At 43.4% G+C, this 23275-nt stretch overlaps 1 protein-coding gene across 2 annotated transcripts in view; it reads left to right on the top strand.

Annotated features, from left to right (window-relative positions):
• The window catches only part of ENTREP2 (endosomal transmembrane epsin interactor 2), a 1488859-nt gene that overhangs the window by 1132380 nt on the left and 333204 nt on the right, over nucleotides 1-23275 (top strand). For both annotated transcript variants that reach the window (XM_075342723.1, XM_075342722.1), the window contains exon 6: nucleotides 15809-15969. In XM_075342723.1, coding sequence (XP_075198838.1) covers nucleotides 15809-15969 — 161 coding nt within the window. The remainder of the gene's footprint in view (nucleotides 1-15808; nucleotides 15970-23275) is intronic.

The following is a 23275-nucleotide window of genomic DNA, read 5'->3' as shown; positions in this document are numbered from 1 at the left end:
GCTACTTGTGAGATCCCCAGTTGCTCAATCCACACTCACTTATGACTTTCCCTAAAAGAGCTTATTGAAAATAATAATAGAAATGTACACATTCTTGCTGAATTCTTTCTTTTGGCTGTGAGGGGCAAAAATAGTTATTATCTTCCCACTAACCATACTTTTCTCAAAGCTACTTTCACAAGGCAGTATTTTGATCAGTATTTTGCATTTGTAAGCCAAAACCAGAACAGGAAAATACCCATAGACAAAGTATACTTAAAAGAATGGTACTTCTTCGATGGTAAAACTGTTGGTCCCTCCCACCTTCTCTAATTTCCTGGGTTATTGGAGATTAGGTTGTGTAAGTATGACTCAATGGTCATGGTGGCTAATGGCTGTTGGGGGTTCCTTGAGGTTGGTTCTAAATTAGCCTGGAGGATTCATTGGGATACGAATTCCTCAATTTACTATAAATCTGTCTGTTGGTCTAAAGATTTTGCGCGGACTTGTGGCAATGGAATGTTGTGCCTCGGAAATTTTGATTATTTTAAAGGAACCCTTGGATTATGATGCTCCCGTGCCTGTGGGGTTATGGCTGGGAATAATAATGGTTTATGGAGCTGTTTTGGTAATCTTCAGACTCTTGTAGTTTCAAGGACGCTACCAATTTTATATATATATATATATATATAGTACAGTATATAGTATGTTTTCTCTCAAACTGTTCCATGCTGATGCTACATAGGAGAGGAGTGAGAGAAATCTTATATATGGTAATTCAGCATATATTTTATTGCTTCACTAGTCAAAATGCTTAATAGAAAACAACTGAAGAAGGGAAATCTTAACTCAATCTTTGCATCGGGTGTCAGTGTTTGCCACACAAAGCATGGAGAACATAAAGTCTGAGGACATGAGAACCAAAATTATTGTATAATCACTTTCAATTGATCACTTTGAGTTTGTCACTTTCAATTCCGATTTTGGGAGGCAAAAGGAATAAAAGAGCAATTCCGAATTCAGTGGTTTTTTTACTTTTAAATTGTATAATGTGTAGAGTTGAGCGCGGTTCGCGGTTCGAGGTTCTCCAGTTCTAAGCTCGAGTGATTTTGGGGGCTGTTCGAGATCGAACTAGAACTCGAGCTTTTTGCAAAAGCTCGATAGTTCTAGATACGTTCGAGAACGGTTCTAGCAGCAAAAAGCAGGGCTTTTTACAGCTACAGTGTGCAGGAGCCATCGCTGGCAGCCTGCCAGAAGCTGGTAACCAAGATAAACATCGGGTATCCAACCAAAGCGCTTTGGTTAGTAACCCGATGTTTATCCTAGTTACGTGCAGGAAGCCCACACTTCCCCGCTCAGCTCGCTCCGCCCCCTCCTGCCCGCGGCATGTACACATACATACATACACACACACACACACACACACACACACACACACACACATGGTCCCGCTCGGCTTACCTGCGGTGATGAAGTCCCGCCATCCCGACCTCAGCGCTGTCACTGTCCTCCATGGCCGCCGCTTGTCACATCACCTTCTCTCGCTTCCGACCCGAGACTGACTAGCGGTGACGTCACGGGCCTCTCGCGATACTTGGTGTGAAGGCGGCGGTCATTGAACTCAGTGACAGGGGCTGTCAGTGTGCTGGAGATCAGCGCAGGTAATGTACCTCGCTGGCAGCAGCACTTGTCATGCCCTGCAGTGACCTGGGCTGACCCATTGATGTTAGCTCAGGTCACTGCACTGCTCCCCCAGCCAATGGGGAACATCCTGCTCTTCATTGACTGGGAGAGTGTGGATCGTCATGGCAACCCCTTGGATTACACCAGACCTGGATTTGTTTTTCTTTCTAATAAATTGGTTAAAGAGGGAATGTTTTGGGGAGTGTTTTTTCAAATAAAAATGTGTTTGTCGTCTATTTTCTTTTATTACTGACTGAGTTGGTGATGTCGGGTATCTGATAGACGCCTGACCTCACCAACCCCAGGGCTTGATGCCAGGTGACATTACACATCTGGTATTAACCCCATATATTACCCCGTTTGCCACCGCACCAGGGCACGGGATGAGCTGGGGCGAAGCACCAGGATTGGCGCATCTAATGGATGCGCCACTTCTGGGGCGGCTGCGGCCTGCTATTTTTAGGCTGGGGAGAGTCCAATAACCATGGACCTCCCTAGTCTGAGAATATCAGGCCCCAGCTGTCTGCTTTACCTTGGCTGGTGATCCAATTTTGGGGGACCCCTACGTGTTTTTTTTTTTAATTATTTATTTAATTTAAAATAACAGCGTGGGGTGCCCTCAGTTCTGGATTACCAGCCAAGGTGAGGTTGCCAGCTGTGGTCTGCAGGCTGCAGCCGTCTGCTTTACCCTAGCTGGCTACAAAACTAGGGGGAACCCTACGTCATTTTTTTTTTCATTTTTTTGGCTAAATACAAAGCTAAGCACCCCTTAGTGCCACATGAAAGGCACCAAAGGGTGCTCCACTTTTTCTCCACTTTTTCTCCACTTTTTCTCCACTTTTTCTCCACTTTTTCTCCACTTTTTCTCCACTTTTTCTCCACTTTTTCTCCACTTATTCTCCATTTTATTCTCCACTTTTTCTCCACTTTTTCTCCACTTTTTCTCCATTTTTTTCTCCACTTTTTCTCCACTTTTTCTCCACTTTTTCTCCACTTTTTTCTCCACTTTTTCTCCATTTTTTTCTCCACTTTTTCTCCACTTTTTCTCCACTTTTTCTCCGTTCTTTTTCTATGGTCGGTCTACCCATTAGCTCTGCCATGCATAGTGTAGCTCTACACCTACTGCACATGTTACTTTATGATTGACATCTCTTTCGTACCAGAGCTGTCTAAGCCTACTCTGACCCCATATTTGTCATTACTATATTGTCCTTGTACTGTATTATGACATTTGTATCATGTGTTTCATTTCTTGCTGTGTTGCAATTTTTTTGCTGCATCCCAATTGTACCTCTACATTGTTCGAGTTTATGTTATTGTTCTCTCACTCTTATGTGATACTGATTATTGTCATTTTTCATGATTACATGCAGATAAGTCCAATCTGACGAAGGCTCAGGCCGAAACGTCATTTGTAACTTGTTTTGGACAAAAACATATATGCTTATGAAAAATTTTTTTTTCTTAATACGGACCAAATAAAGAGTGATTTTGCATTACTATCCGTTGTGACTTACTGACTTAGTCTGGGAGATTTAGAGTGCCGAGGTTACTCACTAATTTTATCTTTTATTACCTCTGAGCACCTATATACCAGTGAGCAGAGCTTCCTCTACAGTAGTTCTCCTGATTAGGCATGCCCTTACCTCATGAGCAGGGCATTGCAGCTTTGGTAGCAACCATTACGACATGGACTCTGCTGCTGTGGACCCGAGAAGAGTGAGTGCAGATTCATTGCACCCACACTCCTCACATGAAGGGTCCGCACTCCTAGAAAATGGGGGATACGTTCCCTGAGTGTCTCCCCCCCATATTCTAGACGGTCCAGAGTCGTCGTGGGACCCCTTTATTTTTTTTCTTACAATAAATTGGTGAAAGAGGAAATGTTTTGGGGACTGTTTTTTCAAATAAATTTCTTTTGTCGATTTTTTTTTTTGTTAGTACTGACAGTTTATGATGTTGGGTATCTAATAGACGCCATGACATCACAAACTGCTGGGCTTGATCTCAGGTTACTTTACAGCTAGTATCAACCCGATTTATTACCCTGTTTGCCACTGCACCAGGGCACGGGATGAGCTGGGGTGAAGCGCCAGGATTGGCGCATCTAGTGGATGCGCCACGTCTGGGGTGCCTGCGGCCTGCTATTTTTAGGCTGTGAAGGCCCAATAACTATGGAGCTTCCCACCCTGAGAATACCAGACCACAGCTGTCCGCTTTACCTTGGCTGGTGATCCAATTTGGGGGGGACCCTACTTTTATTGTGTAATTATTAATATTTATAAAATAATTATAAAAAAGAGCCTGAGGGGACCTCCACATTGGATCCCCAACCACGGTAAAGCTGCCAGCTGTGGTTTTCAGGCTACAGCCGTCTGCTTTACCCTAGCTGGCTATCAAAAATGGGGGGACCCAACGTCATTTTTTTTTTTAACTATTTTTTAAATAGAAAAAATTAATGGGCTTCCCTGTATTTTGATTGCCAACCAAGGTTACGGCAGGCAGATGGGGGTGGCAACCCATAGCTGTCTGCTTTATCTGCGCTGAGAATCAAAAATACCGCGGAGCGCTACGTCATTTTTTTAAAGATTTATTTTTACAGCACTGTGATGTCCAGCAATCAAAATACAGGGAAGCCCATTTTGTTTTTAGTTATTTAAATAAATAATTAAAAAAAATATATATGGGCTCCCGCTGCATTTTTTGTATTGCTAGCTAAGGATAATCCAAGCAGCTACTGGCTGCTAACCCCCACTGCTTGGTGTTACCTTCACTGGCAATGGAAAATCCAGGGAAGCATTTTTTATTTTTTTTGCCAAAAAACTACAAAAAAAGGACGTGAGCTTCGCCATATTTTTGTATGCTAGCCAGGTATAGCAGGCAGATGCTGGAAGAGTTGAATACAGCGCCAGAAGATGGTGCTTCTATGAAAATGCCATTTTCTGAGGCGGCTGCAGACTGCAATTCGCAGCAGTGGGGCCCAGAAAGCTCAGGCCAACCTGTGCTGCGGATTCCAATGCCCAGCTGCCTAGTTGTACCTGGCTGGACACAAAAATGGGGCGAAGCCTACGTCATTTGTTTTCTAATTATTTCATGAAATTCATGAAATAATAAAAAAAGGGCTTCCCTTTATTTTTGGTTCCCAGCCGGGTACAAATAGGCAACTGGGGGTTGGGGGCAGCCGTACCTGCCTGCTGTACCTGGCTAGCATACAAAAATATGGCGAAGCCCACATAATTTTTTCAGTGGGCAAAAAACTTCTGCATACAGTCCTGGATGGAGTATGCTGAGCCTTGTAGTTCTGCAGCTGCTGTCTGTCTGTATGGAGAAGAGCAGACAGCAGCTGCAGAACTACAAGGCTCAGCATACTCCATCCAGGACTGTATGCAGAATTTTTTTTGCCCACCAAAAAAATGACGTGGGCTTCGCCATATTTTTGTATGCTAGCCAGGTACAGCAGGCAGCCACGGGCTGCCTCCAACCCCCAGTTGCCTATTTGTACCCGGCTGGGAACCAAAAATATAGGGAAGCCCGTTTTTTTTTAATTATTTCACTTATTTCATGAAATAATTAAAAAACAAATGACGTGGGCTTCGCCCCATTTTTGTGTCCAGCCGGGTACAACTAGGCAGCTAGGGATTGGAATCCGCAGCACAGGTTAGCCCGAGGTTTCTGGGCGCCTCTGCTGCGGATTTCAGTCCGCAGCCGTCCCAGAAAATGGCGCTCTCATAGAAGCGCCATCATCTGGCGCTGTATCCAACTCTTCCAACAGCCCTGGAGCCGGGTGGCTTGTTGGGTAATCATGAGTTAATACTGGCTTTGTTTTACTAGCCAGTATTAAGCCAGAGATTCTTAATGTCAGGCACGTTTGACCCGGCCATTAAGAATCTCCAATAAAGGGTTAAAAAAAACACCACACAGAGAAAAAATACTTTAATAGAAATAAATACACAGACACATTAGAGACTCCATCTTTATTACCCCCTGTCAGCCCTCCACGATCCTGCTCTTCTGTCTTCTTTCTTTCTAGTGTAGTAGTAGTGACGATTGTAGTGAGGATGATGTGCACCAGCCCATCACTTGGGGCTGGGGAACCTCAACCTCAGTACAATCCTCACTACAATCCTCACTAGTGTAGTAGTAGTGACGATTATAGTGAGGATGATGTGCACCAGCTCATCACTTGGGGCTGGGGAACCTCATCCTCAGTACAATCCTCACTACAATCGGGAAGCAGCGTGCAGCCTTCACTCCGTGAGTGATCAGTGCTGGCTGTCAGCGGTAACAGCGGTAACGCTGACAGACGCGTTACCATAGCAACGGTGCTCTCGTAGCCGCGGTTAGCGGTGACGTCACCGCTAACTGCGTTGCTATGGCAACGGTGATCTCCGTTAATGACCGGCTGTGTCAGCCGGTCCCTAACGGAACGGGGAGTCGACCGTGTGCTAGAGCATGTCGCCGGTACACGGCGATACACATATGTGCACCGTGTACCGTAGAGATGCACTCGCAGGTCCTACATGACGCGTCATAGTCATGTGACCAGTCTGTAGCCAATGAGATAATAGCCACGTGACTGGTCACATGGCTATTTTGACGTCACGATAGGTCCTGCATCTCTGCTGGCAGTGCCGTCACCGGGAGGATTCAGCGATCATCGGATGGAATAGCGGCAGGAGACAGAGTGCAGAAGGGATCGCGAGGACCGGTAAGTGTTATGGCAATGTTTATTAACTGTTTGTGTACATTTATAATGCATTTTTATGTGTTTGTGATTGCCTCCCATTATAGCCTATTGGCTCGAGTTCGGTTCGTCGAACGTTCGACGAGCCGAACTCGAACGGGACCGGTTCGCTCATCTCTAATAATGTGTGGTAAAAGTGTTAAGACTTCTTTATTCTTCAGGTCAGTATAATTACAGTGATATCAAATTTTTTTAGGTTATTTAGGTTTTGCAGCTTATACATATTTTACGTTTTATAGAAAAAGAAATAGAGAGCTCTCACTTTTTTTTATTTTCCATTAAAAGCATTAAATGGAGGCTTCTTTTGGCAGGACAAGGTGATGTTTTCAGGCATACAATTTCTATTCACATACAACCTTTTGACTGCATATTATTCCATTTTTTGTTCAGCGGTATGATACAAAGCATGGTTTATATGTATTACAATGAATATTTGGCAGACAAGGAGGCCATGCTTGACCTACAGGTGCCAAGAGAACCTTCAGCTAGAGATCGAGACAGGGTGAGTGATGGAGTCCCTCCCTCTCACAACCTTGTAAATGTCTCAATCTCTAAAAGAAGCACGGCATCTGGAGTGTTAATCAGCCAGTGGCTGTGCTGTCACCGGCCCTGGCTGTTACTGCAGAAGCTCAGCTGTCAGCTAAACAGAGTCTGTGATTGTGTGGGGAAGTGCTGCTGTTTTAGCATATCCACCAATCACATGCTGTGATTGGTTAGTCAGATCGACTGACCAATCACATCAATCAAAGAGTGGAGACCATTGCAGTTGGTCCCTGCGACTGCTGCCAACATAGATCTGTCACTGTGTATTTACGGTAAAGTTCATGACTGGTATATTTGTCATATTGCAGGAACAGACACCTATTTATGATGGATAATATCTGTCATTAGTTATTAAGGGTTTAAAGGGAATCTGTCAACAGGTTTTTGCTACCTCATCTGAAAACAGCAAGATGTAGGCAAGGAGATTCTGAATCCAATGGTGTATCACTTAGATTACTGGCTGCAGCCTTTCTGACACAATCTGAATTTTTAGCTTTAATCATGTAGCTGAGCACAGGGAGCTGTAACCGCCCACACCAGGCTCTTAATAGAGATTGTACATTGACAGTGAGGGGTCAATCACAGCAGGAGGCATGCCAGACTGCCCTGCATGTTACAGCTAGACCTAACAATGATAATCACCTAGTACATAAAGACAAGTTTAAGTAAACAACAGCATGGAGCCTGATAACAGAGGAAAAGTTGATTTTTGGTTTTTAAACTCTACAACAGAGGTCTCAAAAATGCGGCAAGGGGGCAGCATGCAGCATCTGAGGCTGCTTCTTGCGGCCCGCGGTCCCCTTGATGATCGCGGCCAGTGGAGATGCTGCAGATGATTTGCCATGCTCTGTGCACAGCTATCGCAGCCGCCAGTCAATCAAGAGGCCAGTAGCTGAACTATACGATGTCACCTGCTGCCTCTGATCGGCCGGCGGCTGCCCATACTTGTGCACAGAGGTTGACTCTGCGCAGCGCGTCTGAAGTAAAGTGCTGAGGGACTGTTGCACCAGGGACATGATCACCAAGAGGGCTGCAGGCCGCAAGAAGAGGACATAAGGGAATAGAGGACAGCCAGGTGAGAAGGGCGGTGATTTATCCTGCGGCCCTGGGGTCGAAATCCGGGGACCGCAGTGCTTGGGCTGGCAGCAGCACTTACTGGCTGCCGAAAGTGAAATTCACACCTGCACATAGCGTTCTCTACTGAGCACTGCATTCAGGGCAAGTTTATCTGTGGGCAGAGCTAGCGCGCCGTGTGCAGAGCTCCCATCCCACAAATGAAGAGAAGAGCTGAAGCACTAACATCTCGCCAAGCTGTATGTTCCCCCAACCCCAGTGCTACCTGTATACCCCACAGATTTGTCTGTACCCAACAACCCCAGTGCTGTATGTGTATACCCCCCCCAGAACTATTGGTCATCCCCAATCCCAGTGCTGCCTGTATACCACCCCAGGACTGTGTGTCCACCCAAACCCCAGTGCTGTCTGTACACCGCCCAGAACTGTCTATCCTCCCAACCAAAGTGCTGCCTGTATACCCTGCAGAACTGTCTGTCCACCCCAACCCCAGTGTTGCCTGTATACACCTCAGAACTGTCTGTCCCCTCCAACCCCAGTGCTGCCTGTATACCCCCCCAGAACTGTCTGTCCCCCCAACCCCAGTACCTGTATACCTCTCCAGAACTGTCTGTCTGCGCAACCCCAGTGCTGCATGTATACCGCCAGAACTATATACCCCCCAGAACAGTCTGTCCCTCCAACCCCAGTGCTGCCTATATACCACCAGTACTGTCTGCCCCCCCAACCCCAGTGTTGTCTGAATACCTCCCCAGAACTGTCTGCCCTCCTAACCCCAGTCCTGCTTATATAACCTCAGAACTGAGTGTTCTCTGACCCCAGTGTTGTATACACCCACAGAACTGACTGTTCCCCCAACCCCAGTGCTGTATACCTTCCCAGAACTCTGTTGCCTGACTTCAGTGCTGTATACGCCTCCAGAACTGTCTGTCGCCCCCTCCACCTCAGTGCTGTATACTCCCCAGGGCTGTATGTCCCCCCACCCCAGTGCTGTGTGACCCCAGAGCTGTATGAATGGTGTGCGTGTGTGTGTGTGTGTGTATCTGTAAAGAATGGCAAAATAGGCGAGACTACTACAGGGCATTGTTACAAGAAGAGGACCAGGAAAGACGACATTAATACAAGAAGAGCACCAGCGTTGGCACATTTATAAAAGGGGTCAATGATGGGCACATTACTACAGGATGGGGACAAGGATGGGGCACATTACTACAAGAAGACCAGGCCAGGATAGACAAATTACTACGAGGTGACAATGATGGGCACATTACTACAGGATGGGGACAATGATGGAGCACAATCTGTAACATTGCATGTACAATCATGAAGAAAATTGCTACCTTTTTATTAAAGAAAAAAAGAACAAACTGGTCCCTGAAATAACTTGAAACTGCTAACAAAAATCATTGTAAATAAAACTTTATTGAATAACAGCTAATAAAAATCAGATATTGCTTTTGAATTATGGTTCAACAGAAAAAAATAATAATTTAAATTTAAAATTGCTTTTGTCAGTGTAACCGTTTCACCCCCTGGCGATTTTCGGCTTTCATTTTTGTTTTTTCCTCCCCTTCTTCCAAGAGCCATAACTTTATTTTTCCATCAATATAGCCATATCAGGACTTGTTTTTTTGCAGAACAAGTTGTACCTTTGACTGACATCATTCATTCTGACCCATATTGTACTGGAAAACAGGAAAAAAAAATGCAAGTGCAGTGAAATTGCAAAAAAGTGCAATTGCACGATTGACTCAGAGGGAGTTTATTTACTGTGTTCATTATTTTAATAAACTGACCTGGCATTATGATTTCCCAGGTCAATACGAGTTCGTACATGCCAAACATGCATAATTTTACTTTTCTGTAAGCAGTGAAAAAAAAATTCAGAGTTTGTAAAAAAAAAAGAATTGTGCATTGGTGGCCATTTTCTGAGACCCGTGGCATTCCAAATTTTTGGGATCTGGGGCTTAGTGATAACTTATTAATGTGTCTTGGCTGGTGTTTTTAATAACACAATTTTTGCGTAAATGTGATGTTTTGATTGCCGGTCATTGCATTTTAATGCAATGTTGCAGCGTCTAAAGAAACATAATTTTAGCATTTGGAATTTTTTTCTTGCTATGCTGTGCACCAATCAAATTAATTGATTTTATATTTTGCTATATTGGGCATATCTGAACTCGGCAATAACAAATATGTGTTTTTTTATTATTATTAATTATTATTATTATTATTATTATTATTACCGTATTTTTCGGACCATAAGGCGCACTTTTTTTCCGCCAAATGTTGGGGGAAAGTTGGGGGTGCATCTTATGGTCTGACTGTGGCTGCGGGGAATGAGGGTGCTGCGGTGGAGCGGGTCATCGGGGGCACGAGCAGGCTACTATAGCAGCCTGCCGTGACCACGTGTGCCCGCTCATTACATATGCACGCCCATCCTCCCGCCCATTTCTCAGCGCAGAAGCCGGCGCTGACAGGTGGGTGGGAGGACGAGCGGGGACGCGCGCATAGTAAAGAGCCGGTCCACATGATCACCCCTGGCAATTACAGCCTGGAGTGATCATGTGCGGCTGTATTCACTGCCCCCCGCACATCATTATCAGCGCGGGGTGCAGTGAATCAGTACACTCACCCGTCCCCGTGTGTGGAGCCGTTCCCCCGCAGCACGCAATGTCTTCCTGTCTGTGCCGGTCAGCTGATCTGTGCTGATCAGCTGATCGGCACAGACAGGAAGACATCGCGTGCTGCAGGGGAACGGCTCCACACTAGTGATGGGAAATCTAGTTCATTTTGGTGATTAGTTCACCATGAACTAGTTCACTGAAAAGATTAGTTCAAAAGATTAGCTCATTTAGTTCATTTAGTTCAGTATTTCTCTCCACTCTATTCTGTGAGGAGCTGATAGGAAATGCATCATGTGACCTGTGAACTAAATGAACTATATGAGCTGCTGAACTAAATGTTCTATTGAGGTGATCCTCTACAGGAGGGTGATCCTATCACACAGACGGGTGAGGGGCATGAACCACACACACAAACTCTCTCTCTCATACACACATATGAGCTGTGTCTGTCTACTGTGCAATTTCAGTTTTTATTAATATTATTATTACTATTATATTTGTATTTGATGTGTGGTCTAGTGTTTTACTACCTTCTTTTCCAGCATCAGGGGCTATAAAGAGCAAGTGTGAGAGCAGGAGCCTCCTGGAGCTGTAGAGGATCACTCTGTCTCCTCACACTGCTGTTTAGTTCAAAAGATTAGTTCATTTAGTTCAGTATTTCTCTCCACCCTGTCCTATGAGCTGACAGGAAATCCATCATGTGACCTGTGAACTAAATGAACTATATGATATGCTGAACTAAATGTTCTACTGAGAATGAATCAGGACAGTCTAGTTCAATCTGAATTCATTTCACTGAGCCCAGCAGCGCCCCCTGTGGTAGTGTAGAGTACTGACCCATAATGAATGTGTATGAGGGAGCTGAGGAGCAGTTCAGCATTCACCATTTTGAGAACAGAACAGGAGCCAGTGGTAAAGTTTTTAGCAAGACTGATCTTCTAGACTACAGGAGGCTGATCCTCTACAGGAGGCTGATCCTATCACACAGACAGGTGAGGGGCATGAACCACACACACACAAACTCTCTCTCATACACACATATGAGCTGTGTCTGTCTACTGTGCAATTTCAGTTTTTATTAATATTATTATTACTATTATATTTGTATTTAATGTGTGCTAGTGTTTTACTACCTTCAAGTGTGAGATCAGGAGCCTCCTGGAGCTGTATGAGGATCACTCTCTTTCTCCTCCCACTCGCTGTTTAGTTCATAATGAACTAATCTCTGTCAGGATGGTGAACTAGATGAACTAGTTCACTCTGAAGATTAGTTCATTTTGAACTACTCACTCACGAACTACCCATCACTACTCCACACACGCAGGTCAGCGGCGCAGAGAGGAAGATGATCGGTGCTGGAGGGAGTGAAGAAAAGGTGAGTATAAACGTTTGTTTTTTTTTCTCTGTGCTATAGGATACAGGCCATATACCAGGATGGTATATGAGCACGATGGGGGCATATAGCAGGATGGGAGTATATGAGCAGGAGGGATGGGGGGTATATGAACAGGATGGAAGTATATGAACAGGATGGGGGTATATGAACAGGATGGATGGGGGGTATATGAACAGGATGGAAGTATATGAACAGGATGGATGGGGGGTATATGAACAGGATGGGGGTATATGAACAGAATGGGGGTATATGAACAGGATGGGAGTATATGAGCAGGATGGATGGGGGGTATATGAACAGGATGGGGGTATATGAACAGGATGGGGGTATATGAACAGGATGGGAGTATATGAGCAGGACGGATGGGGGGTATATGAACAGGATGGGGGGTATATGAACCGGATGGGGGGTATATGAACCGGATGGGGGGTATATGAACCGGATGGGGGGTATATGAACAGGATGGGGGGTATATGAACAGGATGGGGGTATATGAACAGGATGGATGGGGGCTATATGAACAGGATGGGGGTATATGAACAAGATGGGGGTATATGAACAGGATGGGGGTATATGAATAGGATGGGGGAATATGAGCAGGATGCTGGTATATAAGCAGGATGGGGGTTTATAGCTGGATCATATACAAGGCAGGAGGATCATTACCAGGATGGGGTACCTTAGTAGAGAATTTGGGGACATTACCCCCATAACAGTGTCAGCAGCAGATCCTCGCCCCATAACAGTGTGTCATGACCACATTTTTTTGCTTAAAGTTTTATTTTCCTATTTTCCTCCTCTAAAACTAGGGTGCGTCTTATAGTCCGGTGCGTCTTATAGTTCGAAAAATACGGTATTTTATTTTCAACGTGGCGAAAGGTGGGTGATTTGAACTTTTACTTTTTTTTCTATCATATTTTTCAATACTTTTTTTTACATTTTTTTAATTTATTTTACTAGTGCCCCTAGGGGACTTTATGGCTGCACACTCTGATTACTTCTCCTGATCAGAGCATTGCTTCACCATCACTTTGATCAGGAGACATATTGTGTTAGTCCTCGACACCACTTGCATTTTACACACACGTTTTATCAGAGGGCACTCGCTCCAGTGTAAAACTATGGGGCAGTATCCATCAGTATATTTTTCTTCTCATGTCATATCGGCATGATAACAGAATTGCAGCATGATGCATTATGGCAGTGAGTCTCAGCTGACACGCACTCATACAAGTCTATCCGAGCATGTGAGACATTGCATTGCACTTACATGTCATCTGAGTGCAGAGTGATGTATGCAGAGACAGGCCGCAGAGAAGAGGGAGAAAGTGCTCCCTCCCTCATCTCCGCAGCTGTGATCCGATCGCAAGATTGGATCACAGTTGCATGACACTCGGTTCACACTTGCAACAGAGCCTGAGCCGAGGGTCATGAGTATATCTCTTGCATCGGAAGCAGTACGTAAGTGGAGCCGAGGCCATACTGTGAATGCCAGCGCTTTGTTGGCATACACAGGAAATATGTCATAGCAGGGACAGGGGTCTTCATCTGACCCTATACTGCCATGACAACACATTGGCACACCGTGATTACATCATGAGGCTACCAAAGGTGGCGGGGAACAGGGTGATCCCAACTAGTGCACTTTAGATTACAATGTCATTATTTGACTTCTCGATCTAAGAGGTTAACAGGTGGAGGTGGATCAGAGATCCACCCATACCTGTTAGCTGCACATGTCTGCTGATCGGATCAGCAGAGATGTGCAGGGAATAATGCGGGCTCACCATGCGAGGCTGAATTAAAGAGAACCTGTCAGGTCCAATATGCACCCAGGACCATGAGCAGTTCTAGGTGCATATTCCTAATGTTAGGACGTCTCTGTGGGTGTGCTATCATGCTAATGAATGCACAGCTTCAGCGGATGATCTCACTCAGCTCTCCGCTGCCATCGCCATCCGATGCTGCACTTCGGCTCAGTGCGCATGACCATGGATTTCGGCCGAAACTCAAGGATCATGCGCACTGAGCTGAAATCCAGTGTCGGGCAGCGATGGCAGCGGAGAGGTGAATGAGATCATCCTCTGACGCTGCGCATTCATTAGCATGTTAGCACACCCACAGGGGCGTGCTAACGTGCTAATGGAGCCGACTAGCAAGGGAAGCAATACCCTTGGGACTAGTGCCCTCGCTCATTAGCATACTATAAAAGATCTTTAGAAATTCTTTCTCTAAAGATCCCTTTATCTATGCTACTAGATACAGGGACAGTTAGGCAGGGATTAGCAATATACACCCAGAACTTTTCATGGTTCTGGGTGCATATTGGATCTGACAGGTTCCCTTTAAAGGGACAGTCAAAGCCAAGAACATACTAGTATGTCCTTGGTTGTGAAGGGGTTAAAGTATTTCAGTGACCATTGTGTGTTTTTCATAATTTAACTGAAGGTTACAAACAAATGTTAGATCACTTTTGCCTTTTTAAGTACAGAATTGCACTAAAAAGCATTAAAATTGCAGCATTAAATCTAGTTGCGTACTTTATGCTGACACCTATAGAAATTATGCAGAAAAAAAATATTTTTCAGAAAATGCACCCTCTCTTAATTCTCCTAATTTTTATTTATTTTTTACAGTTCATAACCTGTTTTTTCCTTATTATAAATACTCATAAACACCTAATGCTTATCTACAGTAGTAATATTCTTAATTTCTCAAACTGTTGAAACACAGATGAATCCCTATAAATAAAACTCGTGTAGTATTAGATGAGGAATGGGCTGCTTATGTCTTTTTAAGAGTGACTGGAGATCACAGTAATGCAGGCGGACATCAGCACAAACATGAATGTAACAGTTCAAGCATAAAACTCAGTTTTGCCTTTAGCAAATATTATTATCTCACTTCTTACTAGAGGCAAGAGTTAAAGACCCAGCCTGCCAGAATCCAGTAAAAGTGACATGACAACAGAACCTTGCCTACGGGAGAAACAGAGATGCCATGCTCTTCGATTGGCTTCAGTTGTGATTTTTCCAGTGTTGAGCAGAAGGAGCAGGGTCGAAGGGTTCACACTTCATTTGATCTTCAGAACGTTCCCTGCAGTATCGTGTACTGGTTAGACTTGCTAACAGGCTCATTAAGCTTCTGTTTTCCCATATAATTGAAAGTGTTTGTCCGCATTACTGTCTTTACCGTGTCTTTACTATGCTCCGCTCCCGACGTTCTCACGTTTTAACACTAGAACTACTGAGGTAGTCATTTTGACTACTTTGCCCCATGTATTTCTATATAGGTGTCACGAGTTCAGTAGTTCTAGTGTTAAAGCTTTTTGCCAAATATAAATAAAATGGATTGAGAGGAGTCAGTCTGGTCAGTGGAGCATAGATAATGAATCTACATTATTACTGACTAATAGAAACAACGCTAATTTGCAATATTACCAGCAAGAATAATAAGATTACATGTGTAAATGACTGTGCAATCAATTAACTAAGACTGACAGCACCAAACTCACAAACATTCTAGAGATCATTTTTGACTATAGACATTGACATCAAGTATTTTTCAGTCTTTCAGCAAAATAACGAAATGGATCTGTCAACCTTCTTATTGTCTGGACATGATTTTTATTCCTATAGACTATACTATGTAGGAACAATTCGCCAATGACGATTTAAGACAGATGAGCATTGGGAGATTTTGTCCTTTACATTATTTTTTTGTATTTTTTAATTAATATTGTTATTATTTTTTTTTTCTTAGTTTCTACCACACAGAGGACACCACACCAATATGGACTGTATGATGGCACATGGAACAATTCTTCATCAGACCTTGGATTTTGATGAGTTTATTCCACCTATTCCACCTCCTCCGTACTATCCACCAGAATACACCTGTACACCTGTCATGGAAGTGCAAAGGTGAATTGAGCTTTACACAATTATTTGATTTATTGATGTATTGCTTTTGTAGGTCAGTTTTATGCCTCTGTCTAGTTTTGTTTTTCTATTTCTAATTCTTTGTCAGTCATTCAGACGTCTGTAAGGCTATGTGCGCACTTTGCGTTGAGTTAGTTGCATTTCAAAACGCATTCTCTGGCAGAAATTGTCTTTGTCAAATTTGGTTTTGACCACAAAAACGCTAAAAATACGCTTGCATTTTACCACGTTTTAGCCGCTTTTTTACCGCGATTTACATGCTTTTTCATTGCTTAAAGTCAGATGCGTTTTGAATACAAATACAATGCTAAATAAAGTTTAAACATTCAAACACTAAGAAAAAAAAAGAAAAAAAAGATTACAAATATCATGATTAAAATCATATACAAAATAGCTAATTTTATTAAAATGATAACTGTGTTCTAATATTTATGTATAAAATTAAGTTAATTTATTGATTTTCATTCATTTAATTGTCGGACTATGTGTGTGTGTGTAAAGGGACATATTATGCCCTTAATATAATGTCAAAAACGTATGCTTTTGTTTTGTCAAAAAAGCATGTTTTCTGCATCAAAAAAGCATGTAAAACGCTGGGATTTTGATTCAGGATGCGTTTTGAAAATTCTCATTGACTCTAATGTTAGCAAAACGCTGCCAAAATGGCAAAAACAATTGACATGCTGCTTCTTTAAACGCAGAGATTTTGACAAATTTTCAGCAACTGAAACGCTGCGCTTTTAACAGCATTGTGCGCACAAGAAATCACAATTTCCCATAGGCTTTGCTTGAAAATCAAAACATATGCATTTTTGCATTAAAACGCTGCAGTTGAAAATGCTGCGGAAACGCATGAAAAAACGCGATCAAACAGGCGATCAAAAGTAGCATCTGTGCAAGAATAATATCATTAAAAATGTCACCATGAGACACAAAAAATAAGCAGTCACTGAGCTATTCATCCCAAAAAATGAGAATGCTACAGGTCCCGGAAAATGGCGCAAAATGTGCCACTTTTTTTGGTCAAACTTCTGATTTGTTTAACCCCTTAGATAAAAGTAAACCTATACAAGTTTGGTGTCTACAAACTCATACTAACCTGAGGCATCACACCAAAACATGATTTTACCATAGAGGGAACACAGTGAATAAAATATCTCAAAAACAATTTTGCACTGGCACTTTTTTTGCACTTTTTCCACATTTGGAATTTTTTTTGCTATTTTCCAGTACACTGTATGGTAAAACTCATGGTTTCATTTAAAACTACAACTCGTTCTGCAAAAAAAAAAGCCATTATATGGCAAGATTGACAGAAAAATAGAAAAAAAAAAAGAGTTACATCTCTCGGAATAAAGGTGGCGAAAAAAAACGGAAAGCGCAAGATCAGCTGGTCATGAAGGGATTAATGCTGTGTCATCCATTTTTCATCCAGCAAAAAACAGGCAATTTTAATATTGTCATCTGTATTTCATCCATGGGCCTTCTGTGTGTCATCCATGTACTGTATCTGTTTGTTTATTGCTTTTTTGTTTTTAAATCTCAATGACATCTGCAGTTTCTCACATCTTCAGTTAAAAAAATGTACAAAACCTAAAGGTGACCAAATTATTTTTATATAAATTGAATTTGCATTGTATGAAATTTGGAAATTATATGAATCCAAACAATTTGTGTTTCCTTTTCCATATTTTCATCCATATTTCATCTGTATTCCATCTGTGTGTCATCCGTGTGTCTGTTTTTTAAATCACGACATCTCCATGGCATATATGTTTTCATACATCATCAGTTAAAACATGCAAAAGACCTAGTAATAACCAAATATATTTGATGTGAAATGATTTGAGGCAAATTTTATGAACTTTGTAAAATTTTTGCTGTTTGTGCAATTTGCTATCAGACTGGCACGAATCTCAAAAAATGCATATCATCTTTTTACACATTGCAAAATAGTATTGCATCAAGAACAGATGCTGATATGACCTCAGTTGGGTCTCTGCGGGCTTCTCCCATTGTAGCTTTCACATCACAAGGTATAGCACAGTCAATGTGGAGGTGATATTGTGGCGCCACAGGGTATTGCATCTCACTTAAGGTGTGGTACCCATCCTGGGTAAGGAAGAGGTTAATCGCTGGTGTTTCTCACATTCACACAACACATACAGTTAGGTGCTTTCCCACTGGGATTGGCCTAGGGTAGACAGGGGGCTGGCCAACACGAGGCATGGGACTTTCCTGGTCACTAGGACAACCACCTGGGAGGTGGGCACCACTTGAGGAAAAGGGAAGGAGCATCTTAAAACTTAGCCACTCAACCCCGGGCACAGTTTGGGGTGACTGAAACAGTTTGGACTTCGGTCCATTCTTTCTTCTCAATTCAAAAAATTTCCCAATACAAATTTTTTATTACATCAAAAATAATAAACACACACATTTATGTGCGATATACAACACACACTAAAATGTAAGTACAGAATAACAGTGCAATCCTCAGCTGATAATGCAAAGGTTCAGTTTAATAATTCATGTGCAACTAAAAAGTTCTGAACTCAAGGGTATATGGAAAATCCAGACCTATTTAAACAAACCTTCCATCATATGGGTCCAATATTTCTGATAACCAATATATAAACCAGCCTTCCATCATATGGGTCCAATATTTATGATAACCAATATATAAACCAGCCTTCCATCATATGGGTCCAATATTTCTGATAACCAATATATAAACCAGCCTTCCATCATATGGGTCCAATATTTATGATAACCAATATATAAACCAGCCTTCCATCATATGGGTCCAATATTTATGATAACCAATATATAAACCAGCCTTCCATCATATGGGTCCAATATTTATGATAACCAATATATAAACCAGCCTTCCATCATATGGGTCCAATATTTATGATAAGCAATATATCTACATATATTGGTTATCATAAATATTGGACCCATATAATGGAAGGTTGGTTTAAATAGGGTGGATTTTCCATATACCCTTAAGTTCATAACTCTTTAATTGCTCATGAATTATTAAACTGGACTTTTGCATTATCAGCTGAGGATTGCACTGTTATTCTGTACTTAAATTTTAGTGTGTTGTATATCGCACTTAAATGTCTGTGTTTTAATAATTTTGATGAAATAAAATTTTGTATTGGGAGATTTTGTGAATTGATTAGAATATATTTCCTACATGTGTATTTATCTGAAGTGTACCATTCTTTCTTCTACCTCACACTTCTGGAAGCACCATAGGACCCGCGGCTTGGAGCAGGTAGCTTAGCCCAGGTTATCTACAGCTACACGGGATTACAGAGTCTGCGGAGAGTGCAGAAAACACCCACAGCCCATTCCACATTACACACACCGGGATTGGAGGGACCCCGACCAGAAAGGACTCACAGTGGGAACACCGGTGGTGACCTTGAATTGCTCGGGATCGACTGGGGCACAGCAGAGACTGCTACTCCAGGAGTGGTAACTGGACCGTGAGTAAAGGAACCTTGAACCGCAGAGACTGTGTCAGCCTGTTCTTGCTGGCGCCGTCGCCCCGCGCTTCAGCGCCAAAGGCCACTACTCCCCTCATCATCCTCCCGGGGCCCGCTCCACCTGTGGAGAGAAGAAACATCCTTGTTGCTACAACTATTGACCCCAGAGGACAGTGACACAAGACAATCACCCTCATCCGCTACTACCCTCATTCTCTCCATCCCATCATTCACCCCCTTCCATGGACACCTTGGGGTCATGAAAAAAGGCAGGCCACCCGTGACATCCCCCTGACCCTTCACCACCGCGGCGACGAGTATTTCCCCAAGCCCTGTGGGGTGCTCCACTTGGCATCATGAACATGATTGCATGCCCATAACAACTGGGTACTGTGCGCCTTACAGGACTGTGTTAAACCGTATTTCTTGAAAAGACAGTCGCCATTACTTGTGCAGCGCGGGAAAAGAAGGGGCGTGTCAACATGGGTGGAGCCCAGAGAGACAGCAAAGGAGAGCGCCACTGCCAGAAACCCTGACTGACTTTAAAGATAGACTGTACCATTAGTTTTGTGAGTACCCCTTGGCCGACAGCACTTCGGGGCTGCAATAAAACAGAATTAGAGCCCCGCAATTTTTGTTATATCAAGAACATATCAACAATTTTCCCTTTATGGGAGGCACCATCACATTAAACATTTCAAACATATACCAGTTACGAAGATGATCAAATGCAACAAGCGGGGCTCTAATTCTGTTTTATTGCAGCCCCGAAGTGCTGCGATTTGCTGTGCGGGTATGTAGTGCCCCTAAGGCTTCAGTCGTTCAGTTGTCGTCACAGGATACTGCATCTCACTTAAGGTGTAGTACCCATCCTGGGTAAGGAAGAGGTTAATCGCTGTTGTTTCTCAAATTCACACAACACACACAATTAGGTGCTTTTCCACTGTGATTGACCTAGGGTAGACAGGGGGGTGGCCAACACAAAGCATGGGACTTTCCCAGGCACTAGGACAATTACCTGGGGGGCGGGCATCACTTGAGGAAAAGGGAAAGATCATCTTCACACTTAGCCAGTCAATCCTGGGCACAGCTTGGGGTGAGGGACACAGTTGGGACTTTGGTCCATTCTTTCTTTTACCTCCCACTTCTGGAAGCACCATAGGACCCGCAGCTTGGAGCAGGTAGCTCAGCCCGGGTTCTCTACAGCTACACAGGATTCCAGGGTCTGCGGAGAGTGCAGGAAACACCTGGAGCCCGTTCCACATTCCACACACCAGGATTGGAGGGACCCCAACTAGAAAGGACTCACAGTGGGTACTCCAGGGGTGGCAACCGGACTGTGACTAAAGGAACCTTGAACCACAGAGACAGTGTCAGTCTTTCCTTGCCGACGCCATAGCCCCGCGCTTCAGTGCCAATGGCCACTTCTCTCCTCATCATTCTCCCTGGGGTCCGCTCCACCTGTGGGGAGCTGAACCATCCTTGCTGCTACAACCATCCACACTGGAGGACAGCAACAGCAGCGGCGGCTAATCCCTGGCTGTGTATAGCAGGTGGCGTCACGAGACAATTCTCCTCACCCTCATCCACTAATACCCTCATCCTCTCCATCCCATCATCCACCGGCTTCCGTGGACAACTCGGGGTCATGAAACCAGTCAGGCCACCCGAGACATCCCCCTTACCCTTCACCAGTCCGGCGACGAGTATTTCTGCAGGCCCCGTTGGGTGCTCCATTATCATAGCCTGTATAACCTAGGCAGGGAATGTAGCCACCGGTTTAGGTTGATTTTAGGATAAAGATTCAATTGACAGGAGGAAGGAGGTCAGAGAGGTTGATGAGTGATAAGGTGTAGCTGGCATCTGTCCTGCTGTATTTGAATAATTACAATTATATATTTTTTATTCATTCTTAATGCACTAAACAGGACAAGCAAGACATCACAATTAGAGATGAGCGGACCTGTTGAAGTTTGGTTCGGCGGGCTCAGTTGGACTTTAGATAATGTTCTGTTTGGCACCCAGACTTGACCTTAATCCCATTGAAAGTCACTGATAGGGCAGCTCGACTCTCTGCCCACATACAGCCAGCCATATACAGAGCACTTTCATGGGAGGGATTTCAAACTCTGCAAGCGGCTCGCACTGGGATGAGCACCAAGTGCAGCTAAGCACACCAATGTTTGCTCTAGTGGTTAGCAACAGATATAAGTGAACCTTAATGCTGTATATAAGAAACAATGCCGCTCTGTAGAACATAAAGAAGACCTTTATTATACTCACCTAGGGGAGCAGTCTGGTCTATGGGTGTCGCTGATCTCAGTCTGGTGCCTCCTCCATCTTGGGCGATCGTCATCCTCCTGCAGAGTGCCATGTGCATGACACATTATGCATCATTCACACAGAGACCTTCATTGCGTTCCTGCACATTCAGACTTTATTCTTCCTGGCTGAGGGTAGATCAAAGTACAGTAGTGCACATGTGAAGGCGGTGTTTACTTACGCCTGCGCATTACAGTACTTCGCTCTGCCCTCAGCCAGGCAGATCACAGTGTGCATTTGCAGGAGTGAAATGGAGGCCTCTGTGTGAAGGATGCAGGATGCATCATGCATACGGGGCTGGAAAGTGGGACAGCAATTGCACCAGATGGAGATGGCGCTGGACCGAGAGCAGTGATGCCCAGCTGACCAGAGCACTCCTTAGGTGAATATTATGAAGGTGTTTTTTACATTATACAGACTGGCCTGGGCACTTATGTACAGTATTCTAGAATACTGTATATAAGAGCTCACTGGTCGTGGCCGCAGCTTATCAGGGAAAAACCTGGTGACAGGTTCCCTTTTTAAGTATAGTGTTATACAAAATGTATTGTAAAAGAAAAATTGCTCAATGGACAAAGTAGTTTAAAAGAAAAAAAATATACCACAGCTAAAATTGTGGGAGTTGCTAGCAGTAGTAGAAGCCCCACCACTAGTGGCACAAACCTACTGGGCACTAGTACTATCAAATGCACACCACAATTTGCCTCATTTGTCTACAATAAATGTGCTAGAGTGGGAAGAGAGGATGCTCTGTAATGTATGCTACATCACTCATCTGAGCCACTGCAGAATTTTACCTCTGACAGTGACATCGTCAGTCAGTATTCTGTATAGAATGGTCTATCTAACCACAAATGACTGAGAGATAATTTTGGAAAATTTCTTATTTAAAAAAAATAAATAAAAGTCTGCTATTATACTGTATTATTAAATTGGCTATTGATTACTACCAGGTTAACATCAATTTCTATGGTAAGATCGATTTGACATGTATTTACATTAAATTAAAAGGGATTGGAAACAGTTCCAGAAGACCTCAGACTGTTATACAGAGTGTTATACAGTGCCTACAAGTAGTATTCAACCCCCTGCAGATTTAGCAGGTTTAATAAGATGCAAATAAGTTAGAGCTTGCAAACTTCAAACAAGAGCAGGATTAATTAACAGATGCATAAAGTTATGTTGCTCAGTTAAATTTTAATACATTTTCAACATAAAAGTGTGGGTCAATTATTATTCAACCCCTAGGTTTAATATTTTGTGGAATAACCCTTGTTTGCAATTACAGCTAATAATCGTCTTTTATAAGACCTGATCAAGCCGGCACAGGTCTCTGGAGTTATCTTGGCCCACTCCTCCATGCAGATCCTCTCCAAGTTATCTAGGTTCTTTGGGTGTCTCATGTGGACTTTAATCTTGAGCTCCTTCCACAAGTTTTCAATTGGGTTAAGGTCAGGAGACTGACTAGG

Source organism: Anomaloglossus baeobatrachus, chromosome 4 (genome assembly GCF_048569485.1).
Source record: "Anomaloglossus baeobatrachus isolate aAnoBae1 chromosome 4, aAnoBae1.hap1, whole genome shotgun sequence".
In the NCBI taxonomy this organism is placed as follows: domain Eukaryota; kingdom Metazoa; phylum Chordata; class Amphibia; order Anura; family Aromobatidae; genus Anomaloglossus; species Anomaloglossus baeobatrachus.
This window is presented reverse-complemented; position numbering and strand designations above follow the sequence as displayed.